General features: G+C 43.0%; 1 protein-coding gene across 1 annotated transcript; it reads right to left on the minus strand.

Annotated features, from left to right (window-relative positions):
- Positions 1-6,610: 6,610 nt before the first annotated feature.
- On the minus strand, positions 6,611-14,866 carry LOC119801817 (acylcarnitine hydrolase-like). The gene is made up of 13 exons (XM_038312495.1): positions 14,677-14,866; positions 13,872-14,082; positions 12,620-12,761; positions 11,832-11,965; positions 11,476-11,734; positions 10,603-10,701; positions 10,249-10,389; positions 10,039-10,119; positions 8,839-8,983; positions 8,344-8,481; positions 7,894-7,966; positions 7,235-7,439; positions 6,611-6,994 (listed from the first exon to the last, which is right to left on the minus strand). Exons 1-12 carry the CDS (start codon positions 14,750-14,752, stop codon positions 7,253-7,255), a joined length of 1,686 nt encoding a protein of 561 aa, XP_038168423.1. The 5' UTR covers positions 14,753-14,866; the 3' UTR covers positions 6,611-6,994; positions 7,235-7,252.
- Between the last annotated feature and the right edge of the window lie 305 nt (positions 14,867-15,171).

Genomic DNA, 15,171 nt, shown 5'->3' on the forward strand with positions numbered 1-15,171 from the left:
TGTGTAGACCTGGCTGTCCTGGAACTCATGCTATAGACCAGGCTGGCCTCAACTCAGAGATCCACTTACCTCTGCTGCTCCAGTACTGAGATTAAAGGTGTGTGCCATTTTTGTAGCTGTTATGTGGAGACAGACTACAGTTAAATTTTCCAACCTAGCCTGGAGTTTTTTCTATAGTTCAGGAAGGTCTTAACTTGTGTACCCTGACCTCAGTCCTTTGAGTAGCTAGGATTGAAAGCCTATGTCATCTGATCTGACTTTATTTTATTTTTTTAATGGTGTTGAGCATCGCACCCATGGCCTTGTACATAGGAGAAGCCTTCTACCCCTGCTGCATCTTTAGTCTCAGAGCTTCTTTAATTGTTTAACAAATGTGTCTCATGACTTAGCAATTCTGCTCTAAGTTATAAATCCAAAAAAAATGAATACATGTAATCACAAGAAATCATGTGTGAGAATCAGCATTATTAAAACACAAATAAAAGAAGAATGGCCCATGTCTATAATTCAGCCACTCAGGAAGCCAAGCGTGTAATCATGAGTTCAGGGCCCACCTGGGCTACATAGAGAACTTGTCTCAAAAAAGAACAAATTAGCAAGTGAAACGGTTGTGCATAGATTGGGTGAGTGGATAGAATGTAGTGTGCACACTTGGAAGATATTCCACAATGAAAGGAAATGAAAGCATTATTCAAAGGGACCTAGCCAGTCACAAATATTTATACTGGATTGGAGACAAGCCCCAACATAGCAACATAAAGTAATGCCATGTTTACTTTGAAACAGGGTCAAAGGTAGTGAATGAGAGCAAAGGGGCCTGAAGAAAGTCCTTTGGGAAGTAGCGGGGAGTGCTCTAGATCTGATGTTGTGGCAGTTGTACTTGAGAATTTTCTCAGACTTTCTAAACCATAGAACGAGGCTCCAAATCAACCCAAGCAGACACAGGAAGTTACCACAAGGCAAGATTTAATGCAGGGCAACAAAAAGAAGAGGGGAGGGAGGGGAGGAGGCTGATAGATCAGGGCCGCAGGACAGACTCAGAAGCTGAACTGCTATCCTGAATGGCAGCTGAAGCAAGTATTTAAGCACAAAAATCGCAAACATTTGTTGCTAAGTTACAGTTACAATTTTCACCAATCAGGACTTAGAGATTAGGGGCTTCCTCAAATATTCCATCATTGTCAACCGACATACAATGTAAGCCTCTTGGTTCAACCAATCAGATTCATTTGTTCCTTCTGTTGTTAGAAACAGACGTAATGTTTCTAGAGAACTGAAAATGCATAACAACTGTTTCTATGGTTTAAGGAAGAGCTAGGTCAGCTATTGGGAGGTTCCCAGTTCCCCTAGGGCTTGGGAACCTAAACTTTGTTTCACCCTGTAGGTAAAACGGAGTCTGAAGTCAAAATGTTAGTGCTTAAGACAAGGTGCTTTTTCCCTGTTCCCAGCAATATCTAAAAGAGATGACTTGCATCTAAGCAGTCCACAGTAGCCTGACACTATAGTTCACGGGTAGAGCTCTTGCCTAACACACACAAGCCCTAAGATCAAGTCCTAGCCCCACAAAAACAATCCACACTCATGCCACTCAAAATGAGATAATTATTAAAAACATATTCTGACTCCCTATTGGAAATTTAGTGTGTATGTGCAGAACTGAAAAGCAGAGGCAAGCTAGCAGCAGGAACGTCAATAAATGCTCTACACAGAGAATGGAAACAACCTGCATGGTTAGTCTCACTAAGGGGAAAATCTTCCCTGTCCCCAGTTCAAGTCAGCAGGGACTTAATGCTGTCCTAGGAAAGCCATTGTTTACACATTCTACCAGAAGAGGGCAACAAGAAAAAATCCTTGAGACCTCCAGCCAAAGACCTGTTTCTCACCACACAGCAAATCTCTGGGCATCTTGACCCTGGATTTCTCAATCTATAAAACTATGGATTTTTTTTTACTGTTTGTAAGTTGCTGTGGTTATAGTTTTTTTGTTTTGTTTCTGAGATATGGGTCTTGTTATCGTGCCCTGGTCTTATATAATCCTCTGGGCTACTGGGGTTATACTTAGGAAGTTGTCTCCTGTGCCCATGCATTTAAGGCTACTTCCCACTTTCTTCTCTATCAGGTTCAGTGTGGTCAGATTTATATTGAGGTCTTTAATCCATTTGGACTTGAGTTTTGTGCATGGTGACAGATATGGATCAATTTCATTCTTCTACAGGTTGACATCCAGTTATGCCAGTACCATTTGTTAAAGATGCTTTCTTTTTTTCCATTGTATAATTTTAGCTTCTTTGTCAAAAATCAGGTGTTCATAGTTGTGGAGTAATATCTGGGTCTTCAATTTTATTGGTCAGCATCTCTGTTTTTATGCCAATACCAAGCTGTTTTCATTACTGTAACTCTGTAATAGAGCTTGATTTCAGGGATGGTAATACCTCCGGAAGTTCCTTTATTGTATAGGATTGTTTTGGCTATCCTAGGTTTTTTGTTTTTCCATATAAAGTTGATTATTGTTCTCTCAAGGTCTGTGAAGAATTGGGTTGTGATTTTTATGGGGATTGCATTGAATCTATAGATTGCTTTTGGTAGGATTGCCATTTTTACTATGTTGATCCTTCCTATCCAAGAGCATGTAAGATCTTCCCATTTTCTGGGATCTTTTTAAATTTCTATCTTCAAAGACTTAAAGTTCATGTCAAATAGGTCTTTCACTTCCTTGGTTAGTGTTACCCCAAGATACTTTATGTTATTTGTGGCTATCATGAAAGGTGATGTTTCTCTGATTTCCCTCTCTGCTTCTTTATCCTTTGTTTATTGGAGGGCTACTGATTTTTTTTTTGAGTTGATCTTGTATCCTGCCACACCACTGAAGGTATTTATCAGCTGTAGGAGTTCTCTGGTAGAGTTTTTGGGGTCACACTATCATATCATCTGCAAATAATGAAGGTTTTATTTCTTCTTTTCCAATTTGAAGCCCCTTGACATCATTATGTTGTCTTATTGCTATTGCTAGAATTTCAAGCACTATGTTGAAGAGATATGAAGAGAGTGGACAGCCTTGTCTTGTTCCTGATTTTAGTGGAATTGCTTTGAGTTTCTCTCCATTTAATTTGATGTTAGCTGTCGGCTTGCTGTATATTGCTTTTATTATATTTAGATATGATCCTTGAATCCCTAATCTCTCCAAGACCTTTATCATGAAGGGGTGTTGCATTTTGTCAAATGCTTTTTCAGCATCTAATGAGATGATCATGTTTTTTCTTTCAGTTTATTTATATGATGGATTACATTGATAGATTTTCATATATTGAACCAGCCCTGCATCACTGGGATGAAGCCTACTTGATTTTAATGGATGATTTTTTGATGTGTTCTTGGATTCAGTTTGCCAGTATTTTATTGAGAATTTTTACATCGATGTTCATGAGTGAGATTGGTCTGTAATTATCTTTCTTGGTTGAGGTTTTGCTATCAGGGTAACTGTAGCTTCATAAAAAGGCTTTGGCAATGACCCTTCTGTTTCTATTATGTGGAACACATTGAGGAGTATAGGTATTAGCTCTTGTTGGAAGTTCTGGTAGAATTCTGCACTAAAACCATCTGGTCCTGGGCTTTTTTTGGTTGGGAGGTTTTTGATGACAGCTTCTATTTCCTCACAACTTATAGGTCTATTTAAATTGCTCACCTTGTCTCAATTTAATTTTGGTATATGGTATTTATCTAAAAAAATGTCCATTTCTTTTACATTTTCTAATTTTGTGGAGCACAGGCTTTTGTAGTAAGACCTAATGATTCTCTGAATTTTCTCAGTGTCTGTTGATTTTGTGAATTTGAGTGTTCTCTCTCTGCCTTTTGACTAGTTTGGATAGGGGTTTGTCAATCTTGTTGATTTTCTCAGAGAACCAGATCTTTGATTCATTGATTCTTTGTATTGTTTTCTTTGTTTCTATTCTGTTGATTTAAGCCCTCAGTTTGATTATTTCCAGTCTTCTACTCCTCCTGGATGAGTTTGCTTCTTTTTTTCTAGATCTTTCAGGTATGCTATTAAGTCTCTAATGTGAGCTTTCTCTGTTTTCTTTATGTGGGCACTTACTGCTATGAACTTTCCTCTTAGCACTGCTTTCATAGTGCTCCATAGGTTTGGATATGCTGTGCCTTCATTTTTGTTGAATTCAAGGACAACTTTAATTTCTTTCTTTATTTCTTCCTTGACCCAGGGATGGTTCAGTAGTTGACTGTTCAGTTTTCATGAGTTTGTAGGCTTCCTCAGGGTGGAATTGTTGTTAAGTTCTAGTTTTATTCTATGGTGATCCGATAAGACACAGGTGGTTACTCCAATTTTTTTGTATCTGTGGATGTTTGCTTTGTTACCAAGTATGTGATCAATTTTAGAGAAGTGCTGAGAAGTTCCACGAGGTGCTGAGAAGAAGGTATATTCTTTCCTATTTGGGTGAAATGTTCTATAGATGTCTGTTAAGTCCATTTGATTCATTACAACTGTTAGTTCTCTTATTTCTCTGTTAAATTTGTCTGGTTGACCTGTCAATTGGCAAGAGAAGAGTGTTGAAATCTCCTACTATTAGTGTGTGGGATTTGATGTGCCATTTAAGTTTTAGTAATGTTTCTTTTATATATGTGGGTGCTCTTGTATTGGGGGCATAGATATTCAGGATTGAGACTTCGTCTTGATGAATTGTTCCTGATATGAATATAAAGTGTCCTTCTCCATCTCTTCTGATTGATTTTAGTTTGGAATCAATTTTCTTAGATATTATGTTAGCCCATCCACTTGTTTCTTAGGTCTATTTGATTGGAAAACCTTTACCAACCCTTTACTCTGAGGTAGTGTCTGTCTTTGAGGTTGAGGTGTGTTTCTTGTGAACAGCAGAATGTTAGATCCTGTTTTTATCCATTCTCTTAACCTGTGCCTTTTTGTCAGTGAATTGAGTCCATTGATTTTAAGTGATATTAATGACCAGTGGTTGTTAACTCCAGTTATTTTTTGGTGGTAGTGTTTGTGTGTTTCTCTTCTTTGGGTTGTATTGGTGGAGGGTTATCAGATGTCTGTGTTATTGTGGGTGTTGTTAGCTGGCTTGGGTTGAGGTTTTCCTTCTAGTACTTTCTGTAAGACTGGGTTTGTAGGTATGTATTGTTTAAATCTGTTTTTGTCATGGAATATCTTGTTTTCTCCATCAGTGGTGAAAGAAAGCTTTGCTGGATATAGTAGTCTGGACTTGAATTCATGGTCTCTTAGTGTCTGCAGCACATCTATCCAAGACCTTCTGGCTTTCATGGTTTCCATTGAGAAGTCAGGTATAATTCTGATAGGTTTACCTTTATATGTTACTTCACTTTTTTCCTTTGCAGCTCTTAATAGTCTTTCTTTATTCTGTATGTTTTGTGTTTTGATTATTATATGGCGAGGGGATTTTTTTTTTACACAGTCTATTTGGTGTTCTGTATGTTTCTTGTACCTTCATAGGGATATCCTTCTTTAGGTTGGGAAAGTTTTCTTCTATAAGTTTGTTGAATATATTTTCTGTGCCTTTGAGCAGGAGTTCTTTTCCTTCTTCTACCCTTATTATTCTTAGGTTTGGTCTTTTCATGGTGTTCCAGATTTCCTGGATGATTTGTGTTAAGAATTTATTGGATTTAATGTTTTTTTGACCAATGAGTCTATTTCCTCTATAGTATCTTCAGCACCTGAGATTCTTTCTTCTATCTCTTGTATTCTGTTGGTTATACTTGTCTCTGTATTGTTTATCCAGATTTTCCATATCCAGCCTTCCCTTGGTTTGTGTTACCTTTATTACCTCCATTTCAGGCTTCAAGTCTTGAACTGTTTTCTTCACCTGTTTGATTGCTTTTTCTTCATTTTATGTGTTGCTGGTATCTTTGAGGGATTTATTAATTTCTTCTAACTTTTTGTTTGCCTTTTCTTCCATTTCTTTAAGGGAATTTTACACTTCCTCTTTAAAGGTCTCCATCATTTTCATAAAGTTACATTTAAAGTCGTTTTCTTCTACTTCTTCTGGGTTAGGATGATCAAGTCTCTCTGTTGAGAATCCACTGGATTCTGGTGTTACCATGTTGCTTTTTAAGATGTTGGAGGAATTCTTGCACTGGTGCTTCCACATCTCTTCTTTCAAATGAGGCCAGCAGTGTCTTGGTGTCTTGGTCCAATATTTGATGTGGCTGTCTTTGTCCTTGGGAGTTTTTTTTGGTCTACCCTCTCGTAGGTCCCCTCAGCACTGGAGCAGGCTGTGTTGCATCATGCCAAGGACCTCACAGGTGAAAAGGCAGGCTTGGGTGCAGGATGGATTGGAGGAAAGCCCAGCAGCAGGAACACTCCCTGCTGGCTGACCAGAAAAGCCAGGGATCGTGAGAACTACTAATTATCCCATCTAACAGTGAAAACACAAGGTATATCATCTTTGAGTCAGAGAGCTAGTCATCACAATACAGTAAACCTGTGGTATCCAAAAGTATGAACCTGATGAAAGAGGGCATATGATTTTGACACACCTCACCCATATGTGTTGCTGGGTCCTAATATCTTCCTTGGGGGGAGGGAGTGAAAAGGTGTGATGTCAACAAACACAGACACAGGGAGTCAGGTAGAGAGCTCACAGCAGACTCATTTATTTAACAGCAGAGAACAACGTAAATACCTTCCCAGCACTCAAGCATTCTGATCCATTGACAGTTAATATTTCATTCTCATCTCTCATTTGCTAGGCACAGTCAGGACCTCTGAGAGTGCCTGTTGCTAGGCACTCAGGAAACACTGCTTAGTAGCTCCTTATTGGCTAGGCACAGATGGACTCCAGATTGGCTCCTTTTGGCCTGGTAGGCCTTAACTTCCTACATATAGATATGGGTTCTCCTAAGAATCCATATTTTCCAATGTTTCTGCTTCACTTAAAGACTCTTTTGGTCTTAGAGAAGAGGACAGCGAGGACGAGAGCTTAAGGAAGACCGGAAGGAGTCTTCATCCCTGTGGAGTGTGAAAAGAAATGGGTACTTTGGGGCTCACAAATACACATTGTTATGGAGCATTCATTGAGTGGGTCTAACCCAAGATGACCCAGCTGGATAGAGTCACATGCAGAAGATTTATGATAAATGTAGAAGAACAGACAAGTGCAGAGGTTATGTGAGTGTTAGGATCAACCCATGTTACTCAATACATTTTGGGAACCTCAAGGTGACACCGTCAGCAGGCAACCCCACATACCATTCCTCACACAGGGCACTAGAGCTCTGTATGCTTGTCCTGGGCTCCCTGTAGCTCTCGGATCTTCTGGGGCAGAGTCTGGGTCCAGAAGTGCAGCCTTCTGGCCTTCAGGGCTCGGCCCACAGCAGGCTGGATGTTCAGCTGCAGGTACTGCTCTTCATGATCCAACATGGGCCAGTAGGGTAGATCCTCACTGTTGGGGTTCCTGTGGATATGCCAGCCAGCATGGAAGAGTGAGGATACTCTGATTCAAAGACTGGTCCCCTGATTTGGGTCAGGGCAGTGGAACAATCAGGCCAATGGTTAAGGGGTCTGACATGGCATGTTTTCTGATAAAGGGACATAACTGTTTCTATCCCTTTATCATGAAACAAACGAGTTTCTGCTCCACATGAGGAAAGAGAACCTGAACTATTTTAAGTCTCTCTCTAAGAGACAAGATCTAAAGAGCAATTCCATAGCACTATGGCCTACCAGCCAGGGCACTGTGAGATGACCAGTGTCTGATAGCTACAAAGAACCCATAGAAACGTGCTATTGGGTGAAGAAAACTCTATCATGTGATGGAAGATCTATGCATGCTAAAAAGATCTCCACATAAAAGGGAGCCCTAGAGAGGTTTCCACACCCGGAAGATTGAGGGAGAGGTGTGTTCTTACCCATGTCTTGCAAAGTTGGCCCAGTACTTCATCATCCTCCTGTTCAGTAGCTCTTCCTCCTCAGTGAGGTCTCCTGGCGTCATGAGGGAAAAAAAGGTGAAGTCCATGACACCTCACACAACTGCCAGCTCACGCTTCACACGCCCAATTCCAGCTGCTGTCTGACCACAAACTATTGGCTTTGCTACCTCCCTTCTTCACCATACAGTATCCCTGATCCATGTGTGCCTCTCATGGAATTCCTGCCCCAATGTGCTATCCTCTCCATCCCAGGCTAGACTGGGATGGGTCAAGATTCTAATCCTGGTTAATTCTTTAGGCTATGATATGGTACATACATGATTTTATTCTCTCCCAGAGCCTAGGATTCATCAAAAGGACTGAGCGCTTAGTAAACCCCAGGGAGTCATCTGTGATCTCATTTATTCAAGGAAAATAAAGAAGACTCACGTTTCATGCCGAAGGAGAAGGCCCCAAAGACAAAAAGAACCTCATCACCATGGTCAGCTTTCACATGGGGTGGCCTGACATCCTTTACAAAGCTGGGCTGATGTTGGAACTCATAGAAGTAGACAGGGGCATGGGAACCTAGAGGTGGTATGAAAGGTGACTTGGTGGCCCCTTACCTGGAGCTCTTCTAATACATATTTGCTGATAAGATACCTTAATATAAAGTTGCCTGAAATCATAAATGTTAAAGGGGAGAGAAAGTTCTAGGCTGGAGCTCTGGTTGTGGAAAAAAATAAGGCAAAACAGTGCTCATGGCCTTCCCAGCTGGATGGCTATGTCAAGTCAATAGATTATTAGCAACTCATTTTTCACCCCTGTACCCAGATGTCACTCTCCTTAACTAGACATGAGACCTGGATATTACACGACCACAGTGCTCACCCATGATCCACATCTCTGAACTGCTCCCCTAAGACTTGTTACAAATGTACTCACGTTGAAAATGTGCTACTTGGAGTGCAGGGATCACAAACATGAAGTCTCCCATCATCTCTGTGAACTGTATTTGGAGAGCTTGGGGATCCTCAGTGTCCCCCATGTACTCTTCCATTAGCAGGTCACTACACTCAGGAGGCAGCATCTACACCAAGAAGAGCCAGGAAAATGAGGTTACTTAGGCATGTTGTTGGTTAGGTAGGCAACAGCCTTTGGTATGGGAGAATAGGGCCTGGGATGAGGTAGGCTATAAAGTAAAAAGCTTCATGCTCTGGGGTCACCCCACACAGAATCACACATGTATACTATAGTGGGTTTTTTTTCCTCATGGTTTATTTTTTTTATATTTAAAAATTTCCATCTCCTTCCCTCCTCCTCCCCCCTCCCTCCCCTCCTCCTCCCCCTCCCCTCCTCTTCTTCTCCCCCTTCCCTCCCCTCCCCTCCACCCATACCTCCCCTCCCTCCCTCTCAAGGCCAAGGAGCCATCAGGGTTCCCCACTCTATGCTAAGACCAAGGTCCTCCCAACTCCCCCCAGGTCCAGGAAGGTGATCGACCAAGCTGAGAAGGCTCCCACAGAGCCCGTCCATGCAGAAGAATCAGAGCCCAGAGCCATTGTCCTTTGCTTCTCAGTCAGCCCCCGCTGTTGGCCACATTCAGAGAGACGGGTTTGGTCGCATGATCCATCAGTCCCATTCCAACTGGAGTTGGTGATCTCCCATTAGTTCTATAGTGGTTTGAGAGCAATTAGCCCCCACAGGTAGTGGCACAATTAGCTCCACAAGTAGCGGCACTATTAGGAATTGTGGCTTAGTTGGAACAGGTATGGCCTTGTTAGAGGAAGTGTGTCACTGTGGGAGTAGGCTTTGAGGTCTCATATATGATTCAGTCTCACCCAGTGGTTCAGATCACTTCCTGTTGCCTGGGATTCAAGATGTAGGAATATCTGTTCCTTCTATAGCATCATGTCTGTTTGCACACTGCCATGTCACACCATGAAGATAGTGGACTAAACTTCAGAAACTGTAACCCCCCCAATAAAATGTTTTCCTTTATAAGAGTTTGTGTGATCATGGTCTCTCTTCACAACAATAGGAACCCTAACTATAACCGTAAGACCTATACTGACCTTTGTTAATAGGAATCTTTCTGAGAAGGAGATATGAGGGACCTCTCTTTGGATAGGACCAGTAGTATCTCACCATTTGTGCTGCTGTATTCTTCAGAACAGCCTGCAGGTTCTCCCTTGTTATTTCCTTTATTGTCTTAGCAGAGCCCATGACCTGGGAGGCAGAAGACACTGAAAAGTGTGAGATTTGATGGGCTTGGATTAAAAGATTAAAGATGTATTGAGTTCCCACTGCTTAGTATATGAGTCTCCAGGCTCCCAAAGAATTGGAACTGAGACTCACCATGGGGATGATCAAACCATACTCATCATTGTTAACACCAATGATGCTGGGGACAGGGTGAAAACCCACAGAAGCCAACAACTCTTGGGGATGCCTGGGTAGGAATACTCCATCCACCACAGCAGGGATGATCTTGAAGACCTGAGGGGCATTAAAATCAATGCTGAAGGTCAATGAAATACATATGCTGATTCGCTGAGTTACCACCACTATGTTCCCATTTCTCACTAGTTTCAGGGTATTCTGTTCACTCTGGAAGAAAATCTACATTTAGAACAGTATATCTTGGTGTCCATATCGTACACAGAAGTAAAAAAACACAAAGAGTCCTTCCAGACACACAATTATACAAACCTTATTAATGACCAGAATATCTGCTTCACTCTTGCCTCTCAGACAGCGCACCAGACCCTCTGAGTCCATGGTCTCACATCCAGACAGGTTGGCCACCGTCTGTAGATGAAATAAGCAAGGAAAGTGCTTTCTCAATTCCAACTAGATGTGATTGCACCTAATTCTCACGCTTACTGTGTGTTGTGAGTTGATTGGAATAAGTGTAAATTCGTTCATTCCCTTTGTCCTGTTGCTCAAAATGACAGGTACTAAGCAGTCCCCTTCCAGCCTGCATAATTGTTCTTTTTGTTTAGAGTAGTTTTATTTTTCCACCCATCTGTCTATGTTCTGTGTAGAAGAGAAGAATAAATGTGCCAACATTCGTATGTGAATGTTAGAGGACAAAGTTCCCTTTCTTCAAGGGCACCCACACCCCTTATTTCAGACAGGATACATTCTTCTTCCCCTCCTACACTAGCTGAGCAGCTATGTGAACATCCACGGATTCCCTTGTCTCTGGTTCCCACCCGACCACAGGAATACTGGAATTACAGACACATGTTACCAGGTCCAGCCTTTTGTGAGTTATGGAAATTTGAACTTAGGTACTTGGGCTTGCTCTCTAAGCACTTAAAAAAAGCCCACTAACCATCTCCCAAGTATGTGTTTATTTTGCCCATGAAGGAAGCTGCTAGGAGCAGTTTGCTGTTCAGATAACACACGCACCCTGTATGAAGTAGAGGTAAGTAGATGCTAACCCCTGAGTTTTTGAGAAATTACTAAAAGAAAACTATTTCCCAGGTCCTTATTTTCCCCCAATGAACAGGATAATAAAGTTCCAGAAGATGAAGGCGGAGGGGGCAGAATCAGGCTATGATGGTTGAGGGCACTTACAGTGTAGACCCTCTCGTGGGTGTCAGAGATGAGGTCAGGAAGCAGGGCTACTCCACTCTGCATGATGGCTCTGTGGAAGAGTCCTTTGGACATGGGGGACACAACAAGTGAAGACACACTTGCACCACCTGCTGACTCGCCAAAGATGGTGACAAGGTCAGGGTTGCCTCCAAAGTGGGCAATGTTCTGCTGGACCCAGCGCAGGGCAGCCACTTGGTCCAGGTAGCCCCAGTTGCCTCTGGCATGCTGGTCTCCAGTGCTGAGAAGTGGAAGGGACATGGATCAAAGGGCTGTCCAGTTCTTCTCAGCTAACATTGCCCCAACTCACCTGAAGAACTCATCAGCCCTCGTCTCACCTGAAGAAGCCCAGGACACCCAGACGGTACTGGATAGTGACCACCACCACATCCTCAATGGCTGTCAGCGTGGATCCATCATAGATGGAGGCCATTCCTACAACCAGAGCACCACCATGGATCCATACCATCACCTGAATAAGTCAAAAGAGATGCCAGGAAGCTGCTAGGCAGTCCAAGCTCTGCAGGATTACTTACTGGAATATCAACTTCTGGGCCTCTGTGCAGCTACACAAATACATGCAAATCCTCAGGACTTCAGGGCCTTAGTCACAGACAGGGTCCTCTAGTAGCCCCATTAGGATGCTTCTAATCCCCATCCCCACCATGTATTTCACTTTGAATTAATGGCTCTCTATATATGCTAATGTAATGATTATTCAGACTCCTAATAGTGGAGAAAAGAGGGGTGTCTGCATGGATACCTCTTCAGATTAAACCTGGAAAGGATCATCAACTCTCATTGGCAGAACAGATAATCCAAAAGTAGAAATGGGTGACCTCAATGTTAAGCCTTGAAGAGGTCAGTGGTTCTTCAGGGCTCAGGTTGTAGTCCTCTGGCTCTTATATAAGAGAGATAGAGCCTTTGATTGCTCAGTGCTCTAGTGCCCTGTGTTCCATATCTAGGTTCCAGCTGCTTAGTGTGGCTGAGAAGGTCTTCTTTGGCCCAAATAGGACAGGGCTTTTCATAAGAGTTCACTCTGCAATGGAGCTCAGGTTGCTTTTGTCCCTTTTAATCATCTTGAAAAGCATGCCCTCTCCCAAGCTGATCATGTCCAGACACTCACAGGCAGGTTAGAGCCCTCATGGGCATGAGCTGGTGTGTAGATGTTGAGATACAGGCAGTCCTCAGACATAGAGAATGTGGGCAGGGGCAGGTTCATATCCTTCAGGCCCTCTGATTTCATCATTTCAAGGTTTTGCAGACAACTGATGGAAATAGCAGAGAGATATTCCAAGAGATATATGGTGGTCAAAAGCAAATGTGACTCTGGATCTTTTTTCTCCACTGCTATTCCCCAAGATGCCCTGTTAACACATAGTAAATCTCTAAAGTTTCTTCCCACCAAGGTAATGGTCACAGGCTCCTTGAAAGAGGAGATGGAGTGAGGTTGCAAGGGAGTACTCCAGTTGGGTAAGGCCTAGATGTTATTCTTTTTTGAGTCTGGGATATAGAGACTTGCAGGTGTCTTTATGGAATGACTTATTATGTGGTGACATTCTCTGGAAAAATGATCCGAGCATTAACATGCATGCAAGCATTTTCTACTCTCTGTTCCTGGTTATGGATGGGATGTGATCAGCCCCTTCAATTTGTCTTCACTGTGAATTCCTGCATGTGATGGATTGGAATCTGGAGCCATTAATAGTAACTTTCCTAAGTTGCTTTTGTTGGTAATTTATTGCAGGAACAGAAAATAATCTTAGATTGCAATATTGGAGTTTTGTACTCCACATGTGCTAGAGGAATTAGGGAACAATCCTGCACTAAAGGGCAGTGAGAAATCCTTCATCCCATGTACAGACTCTCGAGGAAGATCTTGTTCCCATGTGGTCTTCAGAGCGAATTAGTTACATATTCTTGTTCCTTGGTCAATGTTGGTTGGCCCTATAGGTTGTCACAGTGGCTGGTGAGGACAGGGTTAGCAAGTATCCATCCTGCTGTACACCTCATGACCTGAAGTGTATTATACTGGATTCAGGGTGCTCTCTGCTTAATAGGTCACATAAACCACACCTAGCGATCCCTCCCATTGTGGCAGAGAACACTGGTCTTAATTTGAATCTGTGAACAATTTTATCTTTGTTCCTCTCTATCATACATGCATCTAACTCATATGGGTGCCAAGCTCTGATGCAGAAGACTGACAAGGTTGTTCTACTCAACCTTAGTACATATGTCAGAAAATTGCATGGTGGACTCCCCACACTGGGAGGAAACTGCTGTGGAGCTGAGATGGAGGAAAGACTTCAGCACGGCTCAGGACTCAGAGCAAGTGTTCACCCCAGGGCTTGACATTCTCTGGGCTGAGAACTTACATGGCTGGATGTGAGGTCCCATCTCTCACACCACTCCACGGCTCAGGAGCTTCAGGGGGTGCAAAGCGCAGTTGCCCTACAGGTGGCTTGGCAAAGGGAATCCCCAGGAAGCTGTAGACACCAACTTTGGCATCATTGACTTGGATGAGGCTGCCTCGGACCTGGCCTGTTTGTGTGCTTCTGATGGGGTTGGCCTCTGATGAGTCCTGACCTGGGCGGAGAGATGGCATCTGGGTTAGTTTTGTGCAATCAGCTGCCAGCAGATTGTGGGAGATCCTATCTCGGTGCCACCAGGGCACACAGGATGTTAACTGTGTAGTGAGTGTGGGTGTGGGAGTTTCCCTATCCCTCAGGACCTGGAACCTTACCTATTACCCCTTTGAAGGTTGTCAGAACATTTTCCTGGCCAAAGGGGTCACACGATCACAGCCATTTGGGCAAATGTATTTGTGATGATTGTCATTCTTATCCAAAGGTCACTGGTAGCTGCCGCCATATCCATGCACTGAGGGGAAAATGCCTTCTGCTCCCTTTTCCTTGAATTCTTTCCAGGGCTCCTTACACTGAACTTTCTCCTCACTATGGAGTGATCTTAAACACCCCTGACCCTCTGTGTGCTAGTGGGCCCACAAAACCTGTGAGCCTTTGTCAGGGAATTGGGAGGCCCAAGTTTCCCACACTTTTATACATCATTTCCATCACCCATCCTTCCCCCACCTTTTCTCTCAGAAGTTCAACCTCTGACATGCAGACTCTGGCAGCTCAGTCTCTAATCATTCCCCATTGTCAGCTTAGTGTGCCTTACCCTGAACATGGAGGAGGAGGAGCAGGAGCCCAAAGACCGCAGCATTCAGCCAACTATGAAGCTGGTTCAGTGACATGATTAGCTCTCAGGTCGGTGCTGCTATTTAGGACGGCCACGTTTGATGAACAGGAAGCAGAATCTGTGGGTCTTCTCTAGGCAGAAATTTAAACCCAAATGTTGTAGGAGGGACCTTGGTGAGTTGGGGCAAAGTCCTCATTGTTAGAAAACTGATTAGTCAGAAGTGACAGGAGCCAATGTCCAGGAGGTGGGGCAAAGTCACCTCTGCTATATCCATTTTCTCTCTGATCTCCTAGAAAGGCACAGCGTGGATTCTGAAGCTCTTCTGGGACACCTGGAAACCTGTTCTCTCACAGCGACATGATAGAACGCTGTAACAGAAGAAGCAAGAGGTTTCTGTGAGTAGGTACACACTCAAGTTGTCACAGGAGAGACAGGGGGCTTCTGTGAGTAGGGGCACACTCAAGATGTCACAGA

Source organism: Arvicola amphibius, chromosome 15 (genome assembly GCF_903992535.2).
Source record: "Arvicola amphibius chromosome 15, mArvAmp1.2, whole genome shotgun sequence".
Classification (NCBI taxonomy): Eukaryota; Metazoa; Chordata; class Mammalia; order Rodentia; family Cricetidae; genus Arvicola; species Arvicola amphibius.